The 26,064-nt window shown below is 36.9% G+C and overlaps 1 protein-coding gene across 1 annotated transcript; it reads left to right on the forward strand.

The window, feature by feature from the left end:
• The first annotated feature begins 17,441 nt into the window (after positions 1–17,441).
• On the forward strand, positions 17,442–25,709 carry LOC137740609 (probable polygalacturonase At3g15720). Its single transcript, XM_068480449.1, has 11 exons — positions 17,442–17,788; positions 18,688–18,763; positions 18,902–19,042; positions 19,165–19,338; positions 19,688–19,895; positions 20,237–20,318; positions 20,407–20,515; positions 20,626–20,742; positions 20,854–21,008; positions 25,359–25,484; positions 25,640–25,709. Exons 1-11 carry the CDS (start codon positions 17,442–17,444, stop codon positions 25,707–25,709), a joined length of 1,605 nt encoding a protein of 534 aa, XP_068336550.1.
• Positions 25,710–26,064: the final 355 nt, after the last annotated feature.

Raw genomic sequence — 26,064 nt, forward strand, 5'->3', positions numbered from 1 at the left:
ATATGGGTTTACTTTTCAATAGAAGGGGGCAAATTGCCAATGATTATCCACACAACTATTCATTTTGATGTGATTAGTTAATGATTTTCATATTCCATAGATGTTTATCATGTTATGATGCAAGCTACACAGCTTAAAAGATAGAATACTCGAAGACCAGCTAAGCAGCAAATGGTCAATTCGCACTTAATAGTTTACTTTTTTGACACTTCATCTTCATCAGCTCCAATCTTGGCAACTCTATCCTTGATTGCTCAATCTATGACAGTTGAGAAATCAAACTCAAGCAGTTTCCTCATTCTTTATAAAGTTGGAGATCTTTACAAATGTTACCATTTTTTCCAAGCAGCCCAGCAGGTGTGGGGGCATTTGTGGAGCCAAAAATAATCAAGAAAATTATAGAGGTGACATGTGGACTTTTGGGTTAAAAGGACAAAATTACCCTCGAGGCACACCGGGATTCCCACGCGCATGCAATGGACAATAACGGCTCAATCAAGGAAGAGTCAAGGGTGATCAAAAATGGTATTTATTCAAATCCCTTTCATCACTCCTCATCAAATTCTTATTAAAAAGGTAACTCCCAAAACTTCCTATTTAATTTAGGATTAATTACCATGTTAATTGTAAAATATTATTTCACATAATATCTTGTAATTATTCTCCAATTACACCATATATGGCCGGCCAATATTCACCAAATAGGGTTTGTCACTTCCTTATAAGTAGCCCTATTATCCCATTAAAAAGCAAGTCATTTACTACCCACAAATTAGTAAACACATTCTTTTCAAAATTCTAACTTTGGCATCCGAGATTCTTTGGTCAAAGGCCCCCCCAAGCCCAAATTATCATGGGCGTGTGAGGCTTTTGGCCTTAATCGAAGGTGTTATTATTTTGCATGTGCATTTTCGTCAAAGGAAGAGATGGTGGAAATTTGCATTCACATCTACCCTACCGCACTTTGTACCATTTTTCTTTAGCAGACAGACTGTCTAGGAGAATCGCTTGGACATTAAAGTTTTAGTTGTGACCATTAATTCCTCAACCACCTATCAAATACTCTGCTTAACGAATCTTTATCGTTGGTGATTGTATATTTTGGAAGCTACCATTGTAGCAAAATGCTATGCATTCAATCCAGTTATCTTGTACTCTAGATTTGATGGACTTGTTTTGACTCTCAAATTCTTGAGTGTTCTTTTAGCTTTTTAGGCGTAATTTTTTTTGCTAAACCCAAGAGAAAATTCATAATGAATCTACTTGTCGAGGCATATGTGAATTACATCGGTTACATGGTGTGCATGTCATTATTGTATCTTACTGCGATACGTGTTTCACTTCCAAGTTTTCGGAAGTCTTTTTGAATTCTATAAGTATTGAGTTTGTGTCCAGTACCACATTTCACCCTCAGACTTATGGCCAATCCGAATGAACTATTTAAACCTTGGAGAATATATTGTTTTTGTGTGTCCTAGAATTTGAGCATGATTATGATAAACATCCATTTTTGTATGTGTTACGCATTACGATAATTATTATTTCTCATGGGTATGGTCCTGTTTAAGGCATTGCATAGAGATTCTATGCACAATACATGATTAATAGAAAAATATTGCAAACAGATGTTCGAAGGATCGAGATTACGATGTAGGAAATTATGTACCATTGACGATGTCACTCGAGAGGGTAGTATGTGAGCGCGATTAAGGCATTAACTGGACGATGTATGTGTGTTCCCCAATGAAGGGAAAGATGATAATATTAAATCATCGAGAATTTGTTACTCGCTTATTGGGACAATAATGAGTTGTCAGTATTACGGGCAGCAAACCATAATATCGATAACTTATTCGTTGGGTTCGTTATACAAGTGGACAATTAGGTTTGTCTACGTTAGTATTTTTATTTATTTCATTATTTATTTATTGTTTGGGCTTGATACACAAATACTACACTTATTCTTAGAGCACGTGACGCTACGAGTGCGTAGATGAAAAATTATTTCTATGTTTGGTTTTGATTTCAGTACAATTATTTTAATTTATGTTATTATTTATGTATTTTGATGTTATGTTATTATATATTTGAATTTTGACTTTTTATTTTTATAAAGGTATTATATTATAGCATTGTACTGAAGAAGTACTTTATGGTACAAAAGTGTAGGCGCAAGCAACATCGAAATTAGAATTACGGTTAAAATTTTATGGAACTACTAACATGAAGGGCAATTGGTAATTATACGTTACACAGGAGATAGTTTTTTTGTCTTTCTATTTGTGGCCTTGTTTTGTGAACCAGTGGGGCACATACCCCACTATTTCCCTCTCTCCCGTGACTTCTCCATGTTTCCCTCTTATTATGTCACCCTCTATTTTCTCTCACCGAACCTTCTCACCTCACTCTCTCTCTTAGCTCTTTCTCATCTTTGTCTCTCTGCAAGTGCAAAGAAACCACCTCTGCCATCACCACTCGCCACTGTTCACGACAAACCACAACGAATCAGTCAAGCCTCTTATCTCTCCCTTTCTCTTAGTTATGTGCTTACTGCATAGAAGGTGCAGTAATACCAACCATTATCACCATATCACCCCAACGAATTTCCAGGCCACCATCACCAGCATCCATTTACGGCCATCACTATTCATGTGAGCCTCACAACTTTGTACATCTTCTTCTCACCCCCCACAAAGCTAACCCAAGTTTTAGATTACTGAAATCATACACTAAAGCTCACATAGAACTCTATTTAACATTTGAGTTTTCCGACGAGAATCTCGCCTTTACAGCGAAGAAAACATCGCGGGTGAGCCTCCCCAGATTTCTGGAAAAACTAAAATTCGTGACCTCTTGTACAGTTTCAGACCTTTTTCTCAGCCAACTTCGGCCACAACTAGGCTTTCAATAGGTGAAATGCATCGCAAGGATCTTCGATGACCACAAGGCGGGTTCGACCTGGTGACATGATTTGTTTTAGTGGACTTCATTGTCGATGAGGATTCTAGGCAAATTCTTGGTTTTTATGATTACATTAGATAGTATAATTCTTATCCTACATTTACTGTACTTTACTTATGCTCTAACATTACGTGTGGAATGGGTTCATTCCCGCTCACTAGCGCATTCTTACATTTAGGCACTTTTAGGTTTAGAATTACTCATATTTTTCACCTCACTACACTTTATGGCTTCCTCAACCTCCTGGTGGCGGCCATCACAACTCGATTCGGAATCTAGGTGGACATTTTGGGTCGGGTGTGTTTGTTAACCAACTGCTACTTAAAGAAAAAGAAGAAAAGAATAACCGACTGTAAAAGCATTAGTTTTTTGTTTAAAAACTATAATAGCATAAAAGAAAAGAAAAATAAAATCTAAAACCCCCACCCCATTCCCACTATTATAACTCCAACAAGTCTACACCCACAAGCCTCCCTCACGGCAGCGTCGATGTCGGATTCATTCCCTTCAAATCCTCGTTTTTCCATTTCTCTCATGACAATGTACAACCTTGATCCAATTCTGGTAACGAAAGAGCTAGATTGTGTACGTGGGTGAAGCCGTGGAGGTGGGCAGTTTTTAGGCTATGGTGGTGATGTGAAGGTTGGATAGGGTGGAGCCTGGGTGTTGATGTGTCTGTTTTGGGAGTCTTGGTGCGAATGGGGTCTAGAGGTCTGCTGATAAGGCAGCGATATGCAATAACATTACAGATTTATCCATAAATGATGAACAATAATAACTAGTCGAATCAACGGATGAGGGAAAAAAGAAGAAGAAGAAGAAGAAGAAGTGATCAAACAAGATAGTTCAAACACAAAGAGAGCGATGGAGAGTGGGAGCGGAGAGAGATCTGCGAAAGGAGAGGTAACATATTTCTCTTTAGGAGAAATAGATGGTAGGATTGTCAATATGAAAGTTTCTTTAATTGATACTGTTTATCCGCCTCTAAAAAAGCCTTTTCTGTAAAACATGTGTAGAGTTGCTTCTGATTTCTTTTGTTTTGGACCCATAATTTTGAAGGAAAACTTTTTTTTCTTTTTTTTTCCCCATGTAAACACAATGAATGCCTTAACTTTTTTAAGAAACTGCTTTTAAACATATTTGAGCAAATCCAAACTAACCCTTAGATAGTTTGGATTTTGGGATAGTTATGATTTTTGTTTTTGTTTTTTTTTGTTTTTTTTTTGTTTTTTGAAGAAAGTACGATATTCATTAAGCAACTTGGAATACGTACAAACTGAAGATAGTGTGCATACTGGGCCTCGATAAAAACCTTGTTGGGGATTTCAACTCGGTCTAACGAAAAGACTGTCTCGCACAACAATTAACCTATCCTCAAATGCAATATAAATGGGAATTACAATCCTTCCTTAAATAAGATGTCTTGAATCAAATCTGAAGGCTCCCCGAACCACATCATCTTTTGAGAAACATCAAGGCCCATTCGAGCAAGCCAATGCACTGCTGAGTTACCTTCTCTCCGTACATGGCTACACTCCACATTCGGCAATCCCGAGAGAAAGAATCTCAAATCATTTATAACAGAGCCCCAAACAGAATAATCCTCCCATTTACTTTTCATGGCCACCATCACCACACTAGAGTCTCATTCAAATTTAACCTTCACACTGTTTGATTAGTTACTTTTAATCAGTCCTATCGCACATCGCGCTGTAATCAGTTCTAAGTGAATAATAGATGCGGTTCGATTAAAGGGTTTAGTAGTGGCTGCCAGAAATTCACCCATATAACCCCTAACCACGACATTGTAGCACCCCCCCCCCCCCCGGGTGGTATGCCACCTTGACTCTAAGCCCTATCAAAATTGCATTTAATCCAACCCTCATCAGGCTTTCTCAATTTCTAAACTTCCCTAGTAGCCCTCCGAGCCTCAGACTTATGCTATTTATGAAACTCATACATCCACCCCTCGATTCACAATACAATTTCCTATGGTGGCAACCTAGCCATTCTATAGTACACCATTCCTATGCTTCCATAATGCCTATAAAGCATCAAACAAAGCTTGAAACCCACTATAGGAATCTGTTATGCACTACTAACCAACCACTGCACAAAAGACATTCGGTCACCTTCATTGTTCACTCTCAGCCCCAGGCTTTGAAACCACACCACCATTGCCAAACTACAATCTCTGAACGCATGCTCAGTTAACTCGACTTGCACACCACAGACAACACACACTTCTTCGCCCATCACTCTCATTTTGCTAAGATTCAACCATGTGGGTAAAGAATCCAAACATGCACACCAAGAACATATCTTGACCTTCCCCGTGACATTTGCATTCCAAAACTTCTTCCAGAACTTTCCCCCTACACCACTAAACGAGAGCAAAGAGCCAGTAGCACCATTGCCTTGACTGTTCGTAATTCCCCTAGCCACCTAGTATGCGCTCCGTACTGTGAACTTGCCACTCCGTTCATAATGCCATACTCGTCTGTCTTCAACATCTCGTACGTTAAGCGGAATGCTTTGAATTAACTCCACCTCTTCAGAAGTGAAAGCATCAGTTAATAATTAAACATTTTATTACTTCGTTTCACTCCAGAAAATAGCTTCCACCGTGGCTTCCAGATCCCAATGCCTCGGTGGTGGAGTTAATATCTGAAAATAAGATTCCCTCAGGACCCAATTATCTTGCCATATCTGAATCTTTTTCCCATTACCTACCTCCCACCGATGACCTTTGTGAATCACCTACCTCGATGCGGCAATACTCTTTCATACATATAAACTATTAGGTTTCACCGGTGCATCCATAAACTCTAATCTAGGAAAATATTGAGATGTGAACACTTGGAAAGTGAGGGCTTCCAGTTGCTGGAGAAATCGCCATGCTTGTTTCACCAACAAAGCAAGATTGAATGCATAGAGATCTCTGAAACCGAGTCCCCTCTCCTCCTTAGGCTTACATAGACACCTCCAATTAAGCCAATGTATTTTCCATTTTCCTATATCACGACTCCACCAAAATTTAGCTATCATTATGTTCAACTCATCACAAAATGATTTAGGTAACAGAAAACATTGCATGGAGTACATCGACAGTGCTTGTACCACCGTTTTAAATAATAATTCATGTCCCGCATTGCTCAATAGGCCACCCTGCTAGCTTTGTAGCTTTTTCCATAATTTATCCTTCACATATGCAAATGTTTCCTTCTTCGATTTCTGAACTAGAACCGGTAAACCCAAATGTTTATCATGAAATTCCACCCTCCTCATACCGAGGTAATCATCCAATAATTGCTTATCATAGTTTGTAAGATTTGGACTGAAAGATACACAGCTTTTCTCAAAATTCATAGCTTGACCAAAAACCATCTTATACAAATGTAATACCTATATAATCTTTAGACATTCTCCAACTGTACCCTGAGCAAATACGAAGCTATCATCAACAAAGAACAAGTGATGGATACTAGGGGCCTCATGGCACACCCTGATCCCCTGTAAATCCCCATTAAGCTCTGCCCTTCTTAATAAAGCCGATAAATCTTCAGCACATATAACAAATAAGTAGGGGGAGAGAAGGTCCCCCTATCAAATACCTTGTTCCGGATGCACATAGCTTACCGAATCCCTATTCACCTTGAAGGAATATGAAACCGTGGTAACACATAACATAATCATACGAATCCACCGCTTTAAGAATCCCATTCGGAACATTATGGCTTCAAAAAATCTCCATTCCACATGATCATACGCCTTGCTAATACCTAGCTTCAAAGCCATAAGCCCATTGTACCCCAACGATCACTTATGCATATAGTGAGTGACTTCAACAACCACCAAATAATTATCAGGAATTAAACGGCCCAGAATAAACACACTTTGAGTTGGGGAAATAATATGAGGAAGGATAACTTTCAACTTGGTTCGTAAGTAGCTTCGCCACAATTTTATAAAATACGTTGCAAAGGCTAATTGGGCTGAGCTGTGTCATCTTCGTTGCATCCTTAACCTTGGGGATTAGTGTGATGTGGGTTTAATTAACTTTTTGTAGAATTTGTCCTGAATGAAGCGTAAACCGAACTCTATTACATATATCCGCACCAACCATTCCCCAATGTTTATGGTAAAACCCAGGAGACATGCCATCAGGTCTTGGGGCTTTTGTAGGATGCATTTGGAATACAACATTTTTAATTTCCTCATCCATGAATAGGTGATCAAGATCAGTGTTCATCTTCTCTGTTAACGAAGGAACAATGTGGCATAAAATATCCTCAAAATTTTGCACCCCATTGGAAGAAAATAACTTCGAGAAATATGACACTACCATCTCCTCCATCCCAGCTTGATCTTCACGCCAAACCCCTTCATCATCTGTTAGACCCACCAAACAATTCCCTTTCTGTCGCCTATTAGCCTTCTGATGGAAATATTTGGTGTTATGATCACCAAGCTTAACCCAATTTTCTTTAGATCTTCGCCTCCAAAATTGCTCCTTTTGTTCAAGAAGCCTATTCAAACTACCAATTAACGTTTTTTTTTTTTTTGTTTTTTTGTTTTTGCGCAATAGACTCATTTAAGAATAGGTGCCCCAACAAACTCTTAACTTATCCTCCACTTCCCGAATCTCAATTGGTCCGGACTTGGCATTACTCCTAGCCCAATTATTTAGCTTCATCCGAGTCATCTTAATCGTCTCTGAAATCTGGAACATCGGTGAGCCATCAACAACATACTCTCATCTTTCCCTTACCGTTTTAGCACAACCCTCCTGCATATGCCAACATTCCTCATATCGAAACTGTTTTTTACCTCGAAGTGGAAGACGCCCCGACCAATTAATCAGCACCAGAATATGATCGAACATAGTCTTATTCAGGTGCTTTACAAAAAATTGTGGGAACATGTCCAACCATTCGTGGTTTCCCAAAGCACGATCCAGTCTTACTTTGACTTCGCCCCATTTAATCGTAAACCAAGTAAATTTATTCCCTGAATAGCCTAGGTCAATGAAATTGCAATGCTCCACCACAGATCGAAAGCTTTCCATATGGTGATCTTGCCTCACATTACCTCCTTCTTGCTCATGATCTTGCCTCACATTACCTCCTTCTTGCTCATGATCTTGCTTCACATTACCTCCTTCTTGCTCATCAGCTTGAAGGATCTCATTAAAATCACCAATACACAACCAGGGTATGGATTCATTGCCACATAGAGACTGCAGTAGCCTCCATGACCTAAACCGCTCACTCGTAGCAGGAAAGTAAGCGCCAATAAGACTCTTCTCCTGGAACACCCACATCAAAATCGATATGGTTTTGTGAATAAGTCCTTAAACATAAATTTATTTATTCCTTCCACAAAACACACAAATCACCTGAACTACCTATACTGTTAATAGTAAAATAATAATCAAAATTCAACTTTGAACCGAACGTGAAAGTAGTTTTCCATCAGACGGCTGTTCCCGTAACTCCACTCTCAACTAAATATAATATAAATATATATATATATATATAATTAATATATAATTAATATAAAATTATATAAAATATAAAATGTAAACGGTCCATGTGATGAGAACTACTATTTGTCTCACACAAGAACACTACAATGGGATCTTGAGCATAAATTAGACGTTAGAGAGCAAGAACTGCTTGGAGGTTCCCAAGCCTCTGACAATTCCAACTTAAACAACTCATTGCTGATGGCGGGGTTGAGCCAAGTCAACCTCCACCGATGGACTAACCATCTCCGAGTTATCCAACAATCTCACTCGACCCCCATTACTTTCTACCAAGACCTTATCCTCTCGTACCAGCTTTTTCCCAAGTTCAGGTAACGGCACCTCCACCTGTGATCTAGTAGCAGTTTGAACCGTGCCCAGGAAGGCGCCACTCTCTCATTTCCCTATTCTTTGCTTCGTTTTCCGCACCTTGTGATGGTGCTCAATAATGGGCATAAGGTTGAATGGGTTCGAACCTAACCCAGGCCACTCACAAACATCATAAGGTGGACCCAATCCAATTTGCATCGAGGTAGCCTCATGAACTACCCAACTCATTTGCTGGTCCACCATCGACTCCGCGTCACTTCAAGGTCCAATAAAGCCCATCTCTTTCAAACCCAGTACATTGCTGCTTCTTCCCGTGTCTTTTATTGAAGGATGATGGAGATTTTCCTCCCAACTAGGCGGCAAAGCATTCAAATCCACACCAAAGGTCAACCCTCGTGTATCCCGAGATATATTATTATTTTGAAAAGGGACAATTGCCAAAGAGTCAACCATTATCTTCTCCAAAACAACAGAGTCATTCAAATCCAAAAAATTGTACACGTCACTTGTGCTACCAATAACATGTAATCCCTTCTGGGCTCCCTCGTTGCCTTGGCTCAGATTGACCTCCGATACTGTCACCACCGTACTGTGACAAGGAATTGGGCTATTTTGCGTACTATCACCCTTCTTCATCTCCTCCTCCACATGCATAGGTGCTTTCATTGACCACCCATGCGCAACATCCAACCCAAACCGTTTGCCCCTCGGTTTCTTATAGTTTTCACCCAGTACATCAAACTGAAACCATCGGCCGTATGGCTTCGACCTATTATCCTCATTCTTACCCATGAAGTGCACACAACTCCACATAAGAAACAGGTTATAGGGATTTTCTCATAGCGTAGGTCAATCCCCAATTCAGTGCCCTCGATAGCTAACAATAAACTTTTCCATAACGATTTCATAATATCAACTGTAAAATGAATACGTAATATGTTGCCGTGGAGATTACTCCTCCTGCTCTGATCAGTCAGCACATGTACTCCAATTTGGTTCCCAATAAACTGTCCCATATGTTGGGTCATATACACAAGGGGCAACCCTTTTACTTGGATCCAAAATTCCTGAGAAGACAAAGGGATAGATGCTAGATGCACTAATTCATTCGCCTTGGCCAACACCACCAAAGCCCCATCATACAGCCATGGCCCCCCTTCTGGATCATTGCCCTTTCACCATGGTTAACAAAACCAAAGGAGAACAAACCATCCTCCAACTCCACAATCGAAACCCTAACCTTGGGATGCCAAAGGTTTAACATCTATTTTTTAAACCTCTCTTCATTGAAAGACATACTTGTAAGAACCCTTCCAACGAGGAAGACCTTTGTATTTTATAGTAACGCACTCTCTTTATCGTCAATCACCGCCACTCTCTGCTCGTCGGCGATGAGAGTGAACCTCTCTGTGAAATTTGAAACCATGTTGTCCATTCTCCATATCGCCTCTCCCAGACTTGTCCTATACAAACCCCAGAGAATTCCACCCATTCGGCGGACAAACCTGAGAAGCATCCACTACCAGTTAGCCTTAGTAGCCTCTTTCGGTCCCAACACGAACTCAAGTTCGGCAATCCGCAATCAAATTCGGTGCTTTCGCCGAAATCCTGAACCCTACCGCTCTCCTAGAGCAACCCTAGAAAGGAATTTTTGATAAAGTAAATTATTAAGTATAGCAATAAAGGAAATGGAATGATTTTTTTGTTAAAGATACACACACACACACAGATAATAAAAGGTTATTTAAGTAATAATAGCATCTTTAAATGGGACTTTATCCTCTTTGAGGCTACTACATTTGTAGCTCTAGGAAAAAATTCCATGCGTAACGGCCCAAAAAATGGGGTTACATCCACTATATAGGAACTTCATTCCTTTGGTACCAAAAAATTAGGCTACATCTAGCCCAAAAAAAAAGGAGAACCCGCACCAAATTAAGAGCCTAGTCTTGGTTTCTTTTTTATTTTTTGTTTAGAAACGGGGTCCAAAACATTATTTTAAGGGTTTATTTTTTAACTTTTTGTTTGATTAATAAAATATAAACAAATGGCAACTTTCTTTGTGTTATTGATTATGAATTAAATGTTGTGTTTTGTGTTTAATTTTCTAGATTGAAATAAGATAAGATAATCCAATCCAATGGTTGTTATTAAATAAGGTCTTATCTTGTTTGATTTATGAGAACATGCCAATTAGAGAAATAAATCAGCGGATGAGATTGAGATAGTATAAAATCAAATCCAGTGGTTGTTATGAATTGAAATCTTATCTTGTCTGATTTCATAGAAACAAACCAACGGATGAGATTAAGATAAGAGAATCTAATCCAACTGTGCATCAGTGACTAAATCTAACTTGTCAAAATTTGAATTTTTTTAGGTTGAAAAGTTGATAAATTTTTTTTTTTAAATGATAATGCGTCTAAAAATCAACTTAAGAAAAGTCAAGACAAAAAAAAAAAAAAAAAATTTATCGCGTGATCAAATTACTACATAACAAAATATATAACCCAATATAGGTCTCAAAATGTATACAACCCCTCATTGGAAGAGATTCATTTTTAGAGCCCCAAATATTCTTCAGAGCTCTAAATTGGAATATATCTATCCTCCACTTTTTCAGCCCAATACAGAGCCCCTCATTGGAGATGCTCTAAGGGCATGTGAGAAAAAAAAAACAAAGAAGATATTTCTTTTTTAGCATTTTATGATGAATGATGAAATAATGTGCGTGGGAAGATAATATCAAGGTTGAGCATAGAACCCCTCTTAAATTAACATGACAATTAGTGACTCACACCTGCAACTTAAGGTACATTGTCTTCAAGTTTTTAATCTGTAGAATTCAAATTCAGAACATGCTCATGCTGACCATGGAACTAATTAATTACTATGCTTATTAACACAGAAGACGACGAAAAGGATTATGAGCATGTTGAGATAGAACCTTGGTATGTGGTGTGAATACAAGTATATGGACAAGCCATCATTAAAAGCTTCTGAGTTTTTAATACTTCTGATGCCCTCCAGCGGCTCCCAGCCGTGCTGACTCCCTCCAACATTTCCAACCGCACCGCGCTGCATAAAAAATCAGTCAGGTTCACCTGCCACGTCTTCCACGGGCCCCAGGCCATATCACATAGCTGCCCCAGGTCAGCAACAACAATGACAAGGACGATGAACAACTCTTCACGGGACAAGCGAAGAAAAAATTTGGGGGAGGGATAACAATATCCCTTGGCTTTTTCTCTTTCTTGTTTGAAAAATAATTGCTCTATAAGTTTATTTAATCCTTTATTTACGGTAAAGTTATAAGTTCTATAGGCAGTTGGACTCCATGTCTCAGAAGACTTTCACTGCAAGTGAGAGCTCAAGATCCAATGTAGTTAAGGAACTCATTTTTGGCAAGCCTACTCAATGTGGATTTCTACACCTCATGCACCTTCTACGCACAGCACAGCAGGTATGGGGCTATTTGTGGAGAAAAAAATAATCCACAAAATTCTAAAGGTGACAGATAGACTTTTACCAACAAGAGATGAGAATGCCTTTATTAAATTGGCAAGACCATATCCATTCTATGAAAATTTCAACTACCAAGAAGACTCGAGCTGCTGAATAGACTTTTTCTCCAAGCTTCTCTACCCACGACAAGGAGATAAGGCAAGGGAATTAAAGGTAGAATTAATAACTAATTCCTATGTTTAGGCTTTCCTCTTTGAGGACTATTTCCTTTAAGCATAGAATCACAATAAAATCCAATTAACGATTTTACCAGACCACTCCAAGACCAGCTGTGCTTCTATAAATACTCCATTCTATGACAAGCATACACTACTTCTATGGGTCATGACAAGCCTCACATAGAATCTATTGTAGCAATTGAGGAGAACCTTTTGAAATGCTGGAATTAGCCCATTTGCTTGTCACTGATAAAAGTCTCGTAATTTATAAGTATCTCATTGCTTAGGTATTGTGCCTCTTTGGGGCTTCCATTGTCACTTCTTTTACAAACAAATTTAGATGATTAAGTTAAAAAATTGGATTGTAATTTCTTATGGAGCGTCATTTAAATCGGACTTGAACTTTGTAATCTCCACATTTGGGGAGTTCAAAGTTTAGAACCTACACACACACACACACACACACACATATATATATATATATATATAATATTTCATGCTTTAGGCATGCAACAATTTAATCTATGTCACCTATTAGGCAAGAGTGGGTTGTGTTCGAAAAAGCACTATAGGCGACTGCCTAGGCGCTGGGCATTTCCTCCCCACTACGATTATGCTTTACTCAGAAGTCTATTCAGAAAAGGCTTTTGACTCTACCTAGGCAGCTAGGCGGGCTAGGCAATCTGGGTGGCCTAGTTGTTCAACTTTTTTTCTTTCTGAAAATTAAAATGTGAATCAAACTCTCACCTTAACTCGCCATCTTACATTTTTAGAATAGAAATTGCACTTTGTTGGTCTCAAATCTTGATTGCTTAGGTCTCTATCATGTTCTTGTTCAGATTTTTTTGCGTCAGGACAAACATGTGAAAAGCTCGACAATTGGTAAAAAAAATTTGGGAATTACGCATGTAATAGCAAGCGAATAATAGAATGACTGTCTTGTAGATAAATCTCGGTCACTAATAAAATAATCCACAATAAGATGTTAAATACACTTATAAATTTGCAAGCAGAAATATGTTATCCAAGGTCTGGTCTGAGGACCAAGTTGTCATGTAAGCAATCCTTGTAAGGACGTTTAAAATGCACTATGTTGAGGCTTCAAAATATGTCCATACGGATTTGTTATAATCCTACACATCATTGTGCACGTTAAATGGCCAAGATAATCGTACCATGATTTGGTCAATGAACTTATGGTTCATGACAAGCATACACTATTTCTATGATTGTGTGATACAACTCGTAAGAGAACGTTTAAAACGCACTATGGGTAACGCTTCTTGGTATAGAATAGTCTACTATTGCAGGCACAAGCCCATTTTTATAAATACATTGTTATTTTGAAAGTGAGAAACTGCATATTACTTGAGATTTTAAGTTTTTATATCTCTCTTGAAGCAATTTCATAAAGAATAGAGAATTCGATGAAATTCTTATTCAGAGATTTCTATTTAAGAGCATAAACCCAAAATATGTACTTGTGAAGTCTAGACTTTTCTGTTTTGCTTTCCTTGTCAATATTGTAATTATACCACACATGCTCTAATTAGTTTTTAGAAAATTTCCTTAAGGGTTTCTGCTGTGGGAATAAGTGTTCAAGGCTGTGGCACATCACCTCAAAGGTTTGTTCATGCACATGCATTTCATGTTTAACTTACTGATGCATTTGAACTAGTGACCTTGTCTTGTCAGAATTTCTCACTACTGTCTAGCTAGCTGGGCATGCAATTTAAGACAGCCCATATGGGTTAACTAACGCCTTTTATACAGGATTGAGCTTTTCACCATCAATCTACTTAGATTGCTTTTACATTTGGCAAGTGTCTCTTTATACTTTGTTTGCATCAATCAAAGGTTTTCTTTTAATAGGGTTAGAGCATTTCATGTCCTCTTTGGAGAGAAAGTTTGTAATTTTTGGAGAGTTTGATTTTTCCTCTATCTCAGATCTCCTTAGGAGCATCAAACATTTTTCTGGATAATATTCTTCTTTGAATATTCATAATTCTATCTCTACAAATGCTTGTTTAAATATTCTTATATGCTCAATTTCTTTGGCTTGGAAATTTTACATTTTCAAGGAGTCTTTACAGCCTTGGGCTGCCTCTCGTGTTCCTCATTGGAAACCTTGGCCACAAACCATGTTCATACATTAAACACTCAATCATTGCATAATAAGGTTGCATTGTTCTTCATGGTTTTGCATTAAATTTGTGGTCAAGTTTTTCAAGTTTCAAATTTGCTTGTTGACCAATATTTTTATTCTCGTAAGTTTCTTCATTCAATTGTTTGACCGAAGAAGCTGACTAGTCATTGAATCCAAATTGCACACTGTCATCATTATCATATCATGTGAATTTGTTGGTGTTGGTCTCAGTGCCACAAGGTGAAGAGTTTAGGAGGAGTTGCCATCTTGTGAAGACCAAATGAATCCTCATCTCGTGCAAAGTAAGGATACACAAAGGTAAAGCTGCTCTGTATACTAGGTCTAGGAATTGAGTTTTGTTTGGTACTTTGTAAGAACCTTATTTGCATTAGTGGATTGGACTCAATGGAGAGTCCCCAGTTTTTTTAACCTAGAGGTGAGTTTTTCCAGCCAAAACTTTCTTATGTTATTTGTTTCTTAAACTTGTCCACATATCTTATTTATTAGCATATGATTCATGCATTTTATGAGTTGTTATTTGAGACCAAGTTTATAATTCATATTATGAGTAATAAACTGAATTGTTGTTGACTAGGATAACTTGTAATAAACTAAGTTTGATTGATCTTTTCGTGTTTGGTTAACTAACGAATATGTACTTAGTTAACTGGAGAGTTTGATTAGTCAATCTAGCATACTTTAATTCATAATTGCATTGTCATTGTCGTTTGCTTGATGAACTGATATGTGAATGTGTTCAAGATTGGGATTTGTTGTTGTGAGACAAATCTGGGCAGAGTCAGACTAGTTAGATGTACTAGTAAATAAGGTTTTGTTCTTGCAACTATACTTTCTGTCACTAACAAACTTGTAACCAGTTAATTAGCTCTTTTGACTAGTCTACTGTACAAATTTTTTTTAATTGAAGGATATTCCACCTGATACCAATTTCAGTTTTCAATACCTATCTAGATAAATTTGGTAAAATTGCCTCAACGAGTATTTTTCTTAGTTGAATTGGCTATATTGTTGCAACGTACTCTTAAAAGATTTAAGAGTTTTAGTATGATGCTTTAAAAGCCTACAAGGCTATTTGCATATGGCTTATATTTACCATGGAGTTTTATAATACTCCTAGTGTATTATATATCCTAGTTTTTGTATCAATTTTTTTCTTTGTAGGAACACAAACGACTAATCTTGATAAACTTCCGTAATTCCCAGATCAAATTCTAGTCAAGCTTAATTGCTTGAAGAGTGAAGTCACATTACTTCAAACTTGACAACGATGACCAATCAAATCAAGGCATACTATCATCAAGGGGAGTCACTTATTTAGCAGACTTATTCATCAGGGGGAGTCTTCAACAATATGCTATAAGGGACATATAAGCACATTGTGTTCTTTTTCCTTCTACCAGTTTTTATCCCATTGGGTTTTTCATGTCAAGGTTTTAGTAAAGCAACATTATGTGCTTCCAACACCATATCAATATTTCATTATCGTGGTGCTCAATTTTTCCCTTCCCTTAGGTTTTCCAGACAAGGTTTAATCGACACAGCTATAATTGATTGGTGAACATTCAAGTGAGAGAGTTATAAATAATATTTATTATGTAGCTGTTCACATTCTGGGTCAATATGTAATATGTAAATAGTTGAGATATTTCCTATATAAATCCTAAGTCTATAAATAGGAACTCTAATAAGAAAGAAATACTCCACTTAGTATTACGATCTAGTAGTATTCCTCTTCACTTGTAAGTGAGAGGTCTTAGGTTTGATTCTCACCAAAGACAAATTGGAACCACATTATTATGGTTGGCCTATTGTGAGGCTTAGCCCACTCCCCCACCCCTCAGTGTAATGTAGGTAATATCGTTTGTTCAAAAATAAATCAAAGAAGAAAATACACCTTGATTTCTCCTCCATTTTCTCTTTATTCTCTCTATGCTCTTGCTCCCTATTTTATTTCCCATATGTAGAGTATTCTAGTAATATTCCTTTTTTATTTAACGCATAATATCAAGTTTGACTCCGATAAATAATAATTCGGCACCTAATTATAATTGACTTTGTCGCTATGCCAAGATCCTCCCTTTCCCAAATATCATCTTTTTTTTTTTAACAAACGATATTATCTACACAAAGGTGGAGGGTGTGGGCTTAGCGTCACAATGAGCTAGCTAATGTGGTTCAAACTCCCCTTTGATGAGAATCAAACCTAAGACCTCTCACTTACAAATGAAGACAAATGCCACTAGACCATAGTACTAGGTGACAAATATCATCTTAAAATATAGTAATCGTATGTGTTATTTAATTAAAAAGAACTGAGCACATTACTGCACAACCCTTTAATAGAGTCGGATTCTACCGTTTTATATATACGAGAAATATATTAGGGAGTTAGCTAACAATTTGATTTGTATCATCCTTGCTGTGCGTGCAAGTTTGCAACGTAGGGGTATTCGGCTGGAGAATTGTTGTCTGTTATGCGAAGGTGAAGTGGAAACACAGGTACACATTTTTCTTTAGGTGCCCTTTTGCTCGAGTTTTTTGGTTTGATTCTCCACTTCAACTACATGTTGCCTTGGTGGTGGGTGAGGATTTCTTGGCATGTTGGAAGTGGTTATGTGCAAAATATGGAGGGGAAGGGGAGACTAATGACCTCATGCGATGGGTAGTTTGTGGGTTGTAGAGGATTTGGAAGTGTCGTAATAGCTTAGTGTTTGAGAAGACTGCGGTAGAGCCTATAGTTGCTCTGCATTTATTAAGGCAACATTGGGCAGAGATGGCGTTGTGTGATGGGGTGCCGTTGCAACAACTATCCCGTGGGCAGCAAGGGAAGCGGACGGATCTGCATGGGTGGTTAAGGCCACCTCTTGGAACAATTAAAATTAATTGTGATGGAGCACGGTGTAACCGTATTGGTATGGGTGGTTTCGGTTGGGTTGCAAGGGATTTTGTGGGCGTTTTTAAAGGGGTTGGAGGTGTGGGCAATATCATGTGTGTTTCGAGTGTTATGGCGAAAGCGGAAGCAGTGAGGTTGGCTTTGATGTGGTGTGTGGAAGGTGGTTTAGAGTCAGTGCAGCTGGAAAATGATTCTCAGGTTTTTGCTGATATGATTCGTGGGAGTTTGTAGCCAGAGGTAGTTTTGGATGGTATTTTATGGGATATTGCTCTTCTTAAACAACAATTATATGCTGTGGAGTTTCTTTATGCTCCTCGTGCCTATAATGAAGCCGCGCATCTGATGGCATCTTATGTCACACGTGTAGGGGGTTCATTCTTGGGGTGATCTAGAACCAGAATGGTTATTTAATACTCAGACGTCTGATGTAAACATTTCAATTTGTCTTTAATAATATTCAACATTTCGACAAAAAAAAAAAAAACAATTTGATTTGTATGTGTATCAAAATAGAATTTACTCAAATTAATATGACAACGAATGAAAATAAACATTTGGCTTACAATTGCATTCAAGGTACATTGTCTCCAAGTGTTTAATTTATACGTACGTCTTTTCACAGATATTCAATGTAGAAATCAAATTCAGAACTTTCTCATGCTGGCCAGTTACTAATTATTATGCTCACTAGTACTGCAATAACCTAAATGAAAAGGATTATTAACTTGTTGAGATGGACCCTTAATGCGTGGTTTGAATACATTTACATATAAAGTGAGTTTCAAAAAAGGACATGAATGAAACAAAATGAAGGGACTGCACGCTAATTACCATATGGTAAATGTATCTGTATACTGAAAATAAATGAAAATTCATATATAAAAGAACATTGCAATTGATGAAGGTAAATCTAAATTCATGAATCAAAAAGCAAGGCTTAGATCTTTTCATCTCGTAGTCTCATATGTGTGTGTATATATGGTTTGCATTTTATATTTACTATCCACATTAACATGTCTACAATTATGTTATTACGACTTAGTCACATTTTTTTAGGTGCCTTAATCATGAGGAATGCACTTGTAATTGGCTTTCTAATACTTTGCATTGCTTCGTCCAATTTTAGTATTGGACGTGGTCTGACAACTTTTAATGTGCTCGACTACGGTGCTCTTGGTGATGGTAAAACTGATGATTCTACAGTAATTTTTTTCATCTGTCTACGCACATTTATGTGCGTACATGCGTTTATTTTCATGAACTGTTTTTTGCTTTCTTAAATTTGTCATTTTTATTCTCATTAACAAGCAATTTGCTGACTATATATATTTGCATGAAAGGCTTTCTTGAAAGCGTGGAATGTTTCATGCGTACAAACGCAAGGGATATCATCGACACTTGATATACCAGCGAATAAAACATACCTTTTACAACCTACCAAATTCTCAGGCCCTTGCAAATCTAGCTGTGTCCATGTCCAGGTAAAGCAACTAGCCATAGAAATAATACCAGAATTTAATTCATAAGTTTTGCTTCGTTATGTATATTCCTCAAGTATGTATTAGGCTTGCTTAATTACTTTATTGAGTTGGGTGGATTTCAGATTTTGGGAAAAATTGTGGCACCTAGCAATCTGGATGCATGGAAAGAGTGCGGCAGCGAATCATGGCTAACATTTTTAAAAGTGACCAACCTTATCATCAATGGAACCGGAGATATCAATGGGCAGGGTTCACCATGGTGGAGCAACGCTACCCTACTTAATCACATTTTAAATGTAAATTTCTTAACATTGATAATTTGATTTATGAGCTCTTACATCTTTTATAATTTAGCATAAGTGGTTTTAACACATTCATTTTTTTTTTCACGCATGCATGTTTATTTATTTTTTCTTTAAATTATATGATAAAAATAAAATCTCGAAATAATTAAGTACAAAAGTGTGCAGAAGAGAAAGTAATTTAGTTGCTCAAGTATAACATAGAATTATCACTCATTAATTTCCAGGTGAAAAAGGTCAGGTGTAAACGACCAAAGGTGACATTTCTTCTCCTAGCATGAAATTGATTTGTTAACAAATTAATGTCGAATTCGAAAAATGCAATTATGAATAATTGTTGCAGGCTCTGCACTTTAACCAATGTGACAATCTTCAATTGAGTGGATTTACACACCGTGACAGTCCAAAGGCACGTAGTAGTATTAACAATTGCAAACATGTTACTATCTCTAATCTTCATATTATTGCACCGGAAAATAGTCCCAACACAGATGGAATTGACATCTCTGTGTCAAGCTATGTCAATATTCATGACTCCGTAATTGGAACCGGTAAAAATCCGTATATCAATCTTATTTTGTCTCACTTTTAGCAATATTGTTATCCTATTTTGTTTTAGTTTTTTTATTTGGAAATTATTATTAGCACTTCAAAAATCTCATTCTACACTTCTCACAATTATATTTTTATTTCTAGTTATAGAAAGTTTGGAGTGTAAAATGAGATTTTTAGAGTACCAACAACAATTCCTTTTTATTTATCAAATTCCAAATTCGAACTTGAAACTCTTTCAATTTGAGAATGATCCCACTAGACAACTAGCTAGTTGCTCTCAATGATTTGTTATGTAATTTCATAATGATTAATATATTTTTGGGGGATTTTGCAATAGGTGATGATTGTATTGCAATTATTAATGGCTCGTCTTATATAAATATCACCAACATTGCATGCGGACCAGGTCAAGGAATTAGGTTAGTACATTGCTTTTATGTATATTTATTACCAAGAAATACTTTCATAAACTGTGCTAAATTTCCAACTCCATCAATACATATATAGTGTGGGAAGCTTAGGAGAACATGGAGCTTACGGCACAGCAGAGGCGATTCATGTAAGAAATTGTAATTTTAATGGCACACAAAATGGAGCTAGAATTAAGACATGGCAGGTATTACGTAATTCGTGGTTAAGGGGTTTTCTCTTTATATCTAGAGTCGCATTCCATTTATCCAAATTTTATTTTTTACATCTATTCATTTATTTTTGCTTTTTATCCAGGGCGGTTGTGGATATGCGAAGAATATATCTTTTAAGCAAATCAAACTAGTAGCAGCCAAAAATCCGATTATCATTGACCAACATTATTGGAATGGTCGACATGACTGCAAAAATTACGTATGTTAATGTATTTGATATATAGTGCTAATTAAAGGTTTGATTAGCAAAATCAAATTTAATTGATGAAGTACTAACAATATGTTTGTGAATTGTTTTGATAAATGACAGACTTCGGCAGTTAGTGTGACTGATGTCTCGTACAGTGATTTTCAAGGAACTTCTGAAACTGAAGAAGCCATTAAATTTGATTGCTCTGAGCCTCCAGGTTGTATCAATATTGTTATGGACCAAATTAACTTACTTCTGCAGTTGCTGGGAAGGAGGTTCATGCCCTTTGCATCAATGCGAATGGAAATGCAACTGTTCCTGTTGTCCCTTGTCTGAAAAAAAATAATGGTTTAGGAAAACTGTTAAGTTTGTGATGTGCACTGGTGGAGCTCACTTATATTACATGATTACATGTCTGCCACATACTGTTCTAAAAATCCCCACCTAGTGCCATTTAGGTCTTGCCTAGGCGTTAGGCGGCTAACCACCGCCTCGATTAATGCCTAGCCGTTTGAAAATTAAGAAAGGATGTCAAGACTTGCTGAGGCGTCCGCCTAAACCACCTAAGTGCCCGCTTAGACCGCCTAAGCACCTGCCTAGCCCGCCTAAGCACCTGCCTAGCCCGTCCAAATCCGTTTAGGTCAGACTCATTTAGATAGGAAATAGATAACTTTCATTTTGTATTTAATTTTTTTCAAAAAATTGTAAGAGACTTGTTGCATACTTAAATGAACACACATTATATCCTTGTTCCCCATGTTTTCATTATGTTACAGTACTTCATAATATATATATATATATGTCATTCTATTTTGTAGTTTATGATGAAATTATACATATTTTAAGTATAAGCAGACACTTATTTACATGAAATATAATAGATTTACTTAAATCTGCCTAGTTGTTCTTTGCAACTCGGGAACATGAGTTGGAATCACTAGTAATCGCGGATCAACATGTCGCGGTGAATATGTACACAGGCCTTGTACACACGGCCCGTCACACCCTGGGAATTGGTTTTGCCCAAAGCATCGAACCAATGATCACCCATGACTTCTGTGTACCACTAGTGCCCGACGAGTCAGGGAGATGGGGACTGGCAAGAGGGATTTTATCAAAGTTCCAAACAATGTCTCCCAATGTTCTTAGCCAAGCCACTTCCAGCAAAGCTTCACACCTAGGCGCCTATCTAGACCCAGCCTAGCCGCCTGACTAGCACCTAACGTTTTTTAGAATCTTGTTGTCACATCACTTTATGAATATATTTAATATTTGGAAAATGTAAGAAACATTAAAAAATCAATTTAAAATGTAAAATTAAATAAGAAACTGAAGAAAAAAAAGTGAAAGAAGCCGAATATCAGTATCACAAGTCTTTTTCCCTAGTCATGAAAGCCCAGGTCCCTCCGGACTTTGCATCCGAAATCAGCTTCATGATTTCCCAACCTACACAAGCGAAATAACCCACTTAATGGTTTTCATTTTGATGTAAAAGATTTATGAATGAACTTAACAATTTGGATAATGAAATTGGGTACTATGTAGAATATCCTGCAAATAAAAACTTAAATTTGCATGGTGGATTAGTCAAATGAGCTAGGCAACTAGTTACAAGTTAGTCAGTGATAAAAAGTGTAGCTACAAGAACAAAACCTAACTGACCAATATGTTCAACTAATCAGAGTCTTCCCAGATTAGGTTCACAACAATGATTCCTAAACTTGAACACATTTACATATCAGTTCATTATGCAAACAACAATGACAAAGCAATTATGAATTAAAGTATGCTGGATTGACTAGTCAAGCTCACCATTCAACTAAGTACAGATTTGTTAGTTAATCAAATGCAAATCTATAAATCAAACTTAGTTCGCTACAAGTTATCCTAGTCAACAACAGTCCAATTCATTGCTTATAATATGCAGTGCAACCTTAGTCTCTAACACATATCAGATAACAATTCATAGGATGCATGAAGCACATGTAAGTAAATAAGATATGTGGACAAGTTTAAGAGACAAAGAACACAAGAAGTTTTTTGCCGGAAAAAACCCACCTCTGGGTTAAAAAACTGAGGACTTTCCATTGAGTCCAATCCACTAGTGTCAACAATATTCATACAAAGTACCACGCAAAGCACAATTCCTAGATCCCTATTTATAGAGCAACTTTACCTTTCTGTTATCTTGCCTTATACGAGATGAACTCATTCGGTCTTCACGAAGTGGCAGCTTCTTCTGAGCTCTTCATCTTGTGGCATCGAAATCAAATCAACTTATGCAAATGATGTTATGATGAAGTTGATGCAAATTGATCTGGATTCGATGTCTAGTCAGTTTCACCAATCAAACACTTGAAAGATGAAACTGACGTGAACCCAAAAAGAGGTCAGTTAAAGATTTGAAACTTCTAAAACTTAACAAAAAAATTAAAATAAAACCATGAAGACAATGCCATCCTAATATGCAATGATTGGGTGTTTGATGCATGAACATGATTTTGTGGCTAGGGTTGCAATAAAGAACACAAGAGATAACTCAAAGCTAAAATCAACTATTTTCTGAAAATATAAAACTCCTATCCAAAAAAAAAAATGAGCATATAAAACGAATTTAAGCAAGCAATTTCAAAAATAGATTTAGAAATATTCGATGAAGAACATCACCCACAAAATATGCTTGATGCTCCTAGGAGATTTGAGATGGAAATGAAAAATAAAGCTTTCAAAAATTTTCCAATTGCAAACCCCAAAGACAAATAAACCCTAGATTATCTTTTAAAGAGGGCTTGAGTCCAGATAGAAAGGGGACCAGAAAAGCTACGTGTCATGTGCAAAATCAATCTGGAAAAATCTAAGTTTGAAAAACACTATCGAGGAAAAAACTGTCAGAAAGCCCATGTGGGTTGTCTTAAAGTGTGTGCCCAACTTGAGTGAAAGCAGCGAGAAGTTTTGACTGGACGAAACCACTAGGCAGAATGAAATGGAAATAATGGCATGAAATGCATATGTACGAACAAACCTTTGATGAGAGAAGTTAAGCTCTTGAAATGATATTTTGATTAGCATATGATCCCAAAAGCAATATTTTAACCTTAAAATTAACTATAGCATGTGTGGTACAATTTACAATATTTGACAAGGGAAGCCAAACAATAAACCTAGACTTCACATATAATATATTCCACAGCCAGCCCTGAAGGGTCCAAAACGTACCATCACTAAAGGCCCTAATTAAAATATTAATTGAATACCCATGAATTTTCCAACTTTTTTAAAATCTTACATAATCCTAATTGAAAACAACCCCCTTAGTTAAAATCTGGTGGTATTCAATCAAGATTTTGATAGTGATTTTCCAAATCAGAGATTATTCAAAAAGTCAAGGAATTTGTAGGATTCAATAAATATGTTCATTTTGAAGCATTCTAGAGTGTGAGGTATATTAAAAGTCCTTACTAAACAGGCACCCATCCTCCATATTTCAACGTGATTCCTTATTTTCAATGCCAACTACAAAATATGGACAACTTCTACAAAAATCTTTCTTTAAGTACTACACACACAATATGCTATGTGTTTGTGTCAATGATTTTCATTCCGAATACGACAAATTTGATTCGTAAATCTTTCTCTTTTTATTTATGAGATGTTATAGTTTGCAAGACAAATACGTGTGGTAAGCAATCTTATCAATGTTATAATTCTAGAAAAATGAATGGCTTTAATTTGAAGATATGTAGATTGTTAACCTTTTAACATCCTATTCATTATTTTTCTTTGGTGATTGTGTAGGTAATATGTTTCAAAATATGAATGGGGTGATAAAATAATTCAAGAAGACTTATTAGAGGAGGAAGACATTGAGGGAGGAAATAGGGATGAAGAAATTGAGGAAGATGAACAAGAAAGTGAAATGGAGGATGAAGAATTAGAGCAAGAATTGAATTTGTGGCTTGCATTCCAATGAGTTCAATAAAGATTTTACTCTTACCAAAAAAAAGAAAAGGGTAAATTACATTTTCATACCTCAAGTTTAGAGTCTTTTTCAATTTCTTACAACATCTTCAAAATATTTCACTTTCATACCTTAAGTACTATTTTATTTCAAAAAAATACCTCCGTTACATTTTCCATCCATTGATCCGTTAAATGCTGATGTGGATGCCAAATGTCTGTCATGTGGCAAAATTTTTTTTTTTTTTTTTAAAAAAAAATACATGAAACTTCTGAAAAAAAAAAAAACCAAAAACAAAAGCTAAACTCGCAACCCCCATCCCTCCCTACCCCCCCCAACCCAACCTGTAACACAGAAGAAGAAAAGGAGAGGGGAAAAAAAAAAACCCATCTTTCATCTTCCTCCCCCTCCCGTCTTCCCCAAACCCACCGTACACCCACCCTCCACCTCCTCCTCCGCACCCACTACCTGCAACCCAGAAAAAAAAAATAAAAAAAACCCAGAAAAAAAAGAAAAAAAAAAAAAAACTCTCCATTTCCATACAACCTAGATCCCGTCTTCCCAATGAGTGTGGATTTAAGGAGTAGGGTGTGTAGAGGAGGGAAGAGGGTGCGTGCGAGGGTGGGTGCGCTGGGTTTTTTTTCTTTTTCTTCTTTCTGGGTTGCAGGTTGGAAGAGGGAAGATGGGAAGATGGGTGCACGAAGGAGGTCAAGGATGGGTGCGAACGACGGATGGAAGATGATGAGGCTCCGACACCGCCAGAGGGGGGGTTTGACGGGATTTGGGGAGGAAGGTGTGCGAGATTTGGGTTTTCTATTTTTTTTTTTTTTTCGATTGAAGGTTTACGTAGGGGGGGTTTCCCCAAGGGGGGGGGGTGATGGGATCTAGTTTTCTAACCTTTTTTTTTTTTTTTTTTTTTTTTTTTTTTTTTTTTTTTCTGGGTTGCAGGGAAGAAGATGAAGATGGGGAGGTCGGTTTGGGGGTTGCGGAGAGGAGGATGAGGGGGATAAGGTTTTAGTTTTTTTTTTTTTTAAATTTTTAGAAGATTTAGGTTTATTAAAAAAAAAAAATTTTGCCACGTGGCAAACATTTGGCAGCCATGTCAGCACTTAATGGATCAATGGATGGAAAATGTAACGGAGATATTTTTTTGAAATAAAATAGTACTTAAGGTATGAAAGTGAAATGTTTTGAAGATGTTGTAAAGAATTGAAATAGACCCCAAACCTAAGGTATGAAAATGTAATTTACCCAAAAAAAATATAAAAAAAACAAATTGCCTAATAAATTTATTAATCTCCATAAAATCCCATTAAACTTCATAACAAAATTCATATCAAATCCTTTTACAATTCACCAGATTCTATATGAAT

The sequence above is a fragment of the Pyrus communis genome, chromosome 7 (genome assembly GCF_963583255.1).
Source record: "Pyrus communis chromosome 7, drPyrComm1.1, whole genome shotgun sequence".
In the NCBI taxonomy this organism is placed as follows: Eukaryota; Viridiplantae; Streptophyta; class Magnoliopsida; order Rosales; family Rosaceae; genus Pyrus; species Pyrus communis.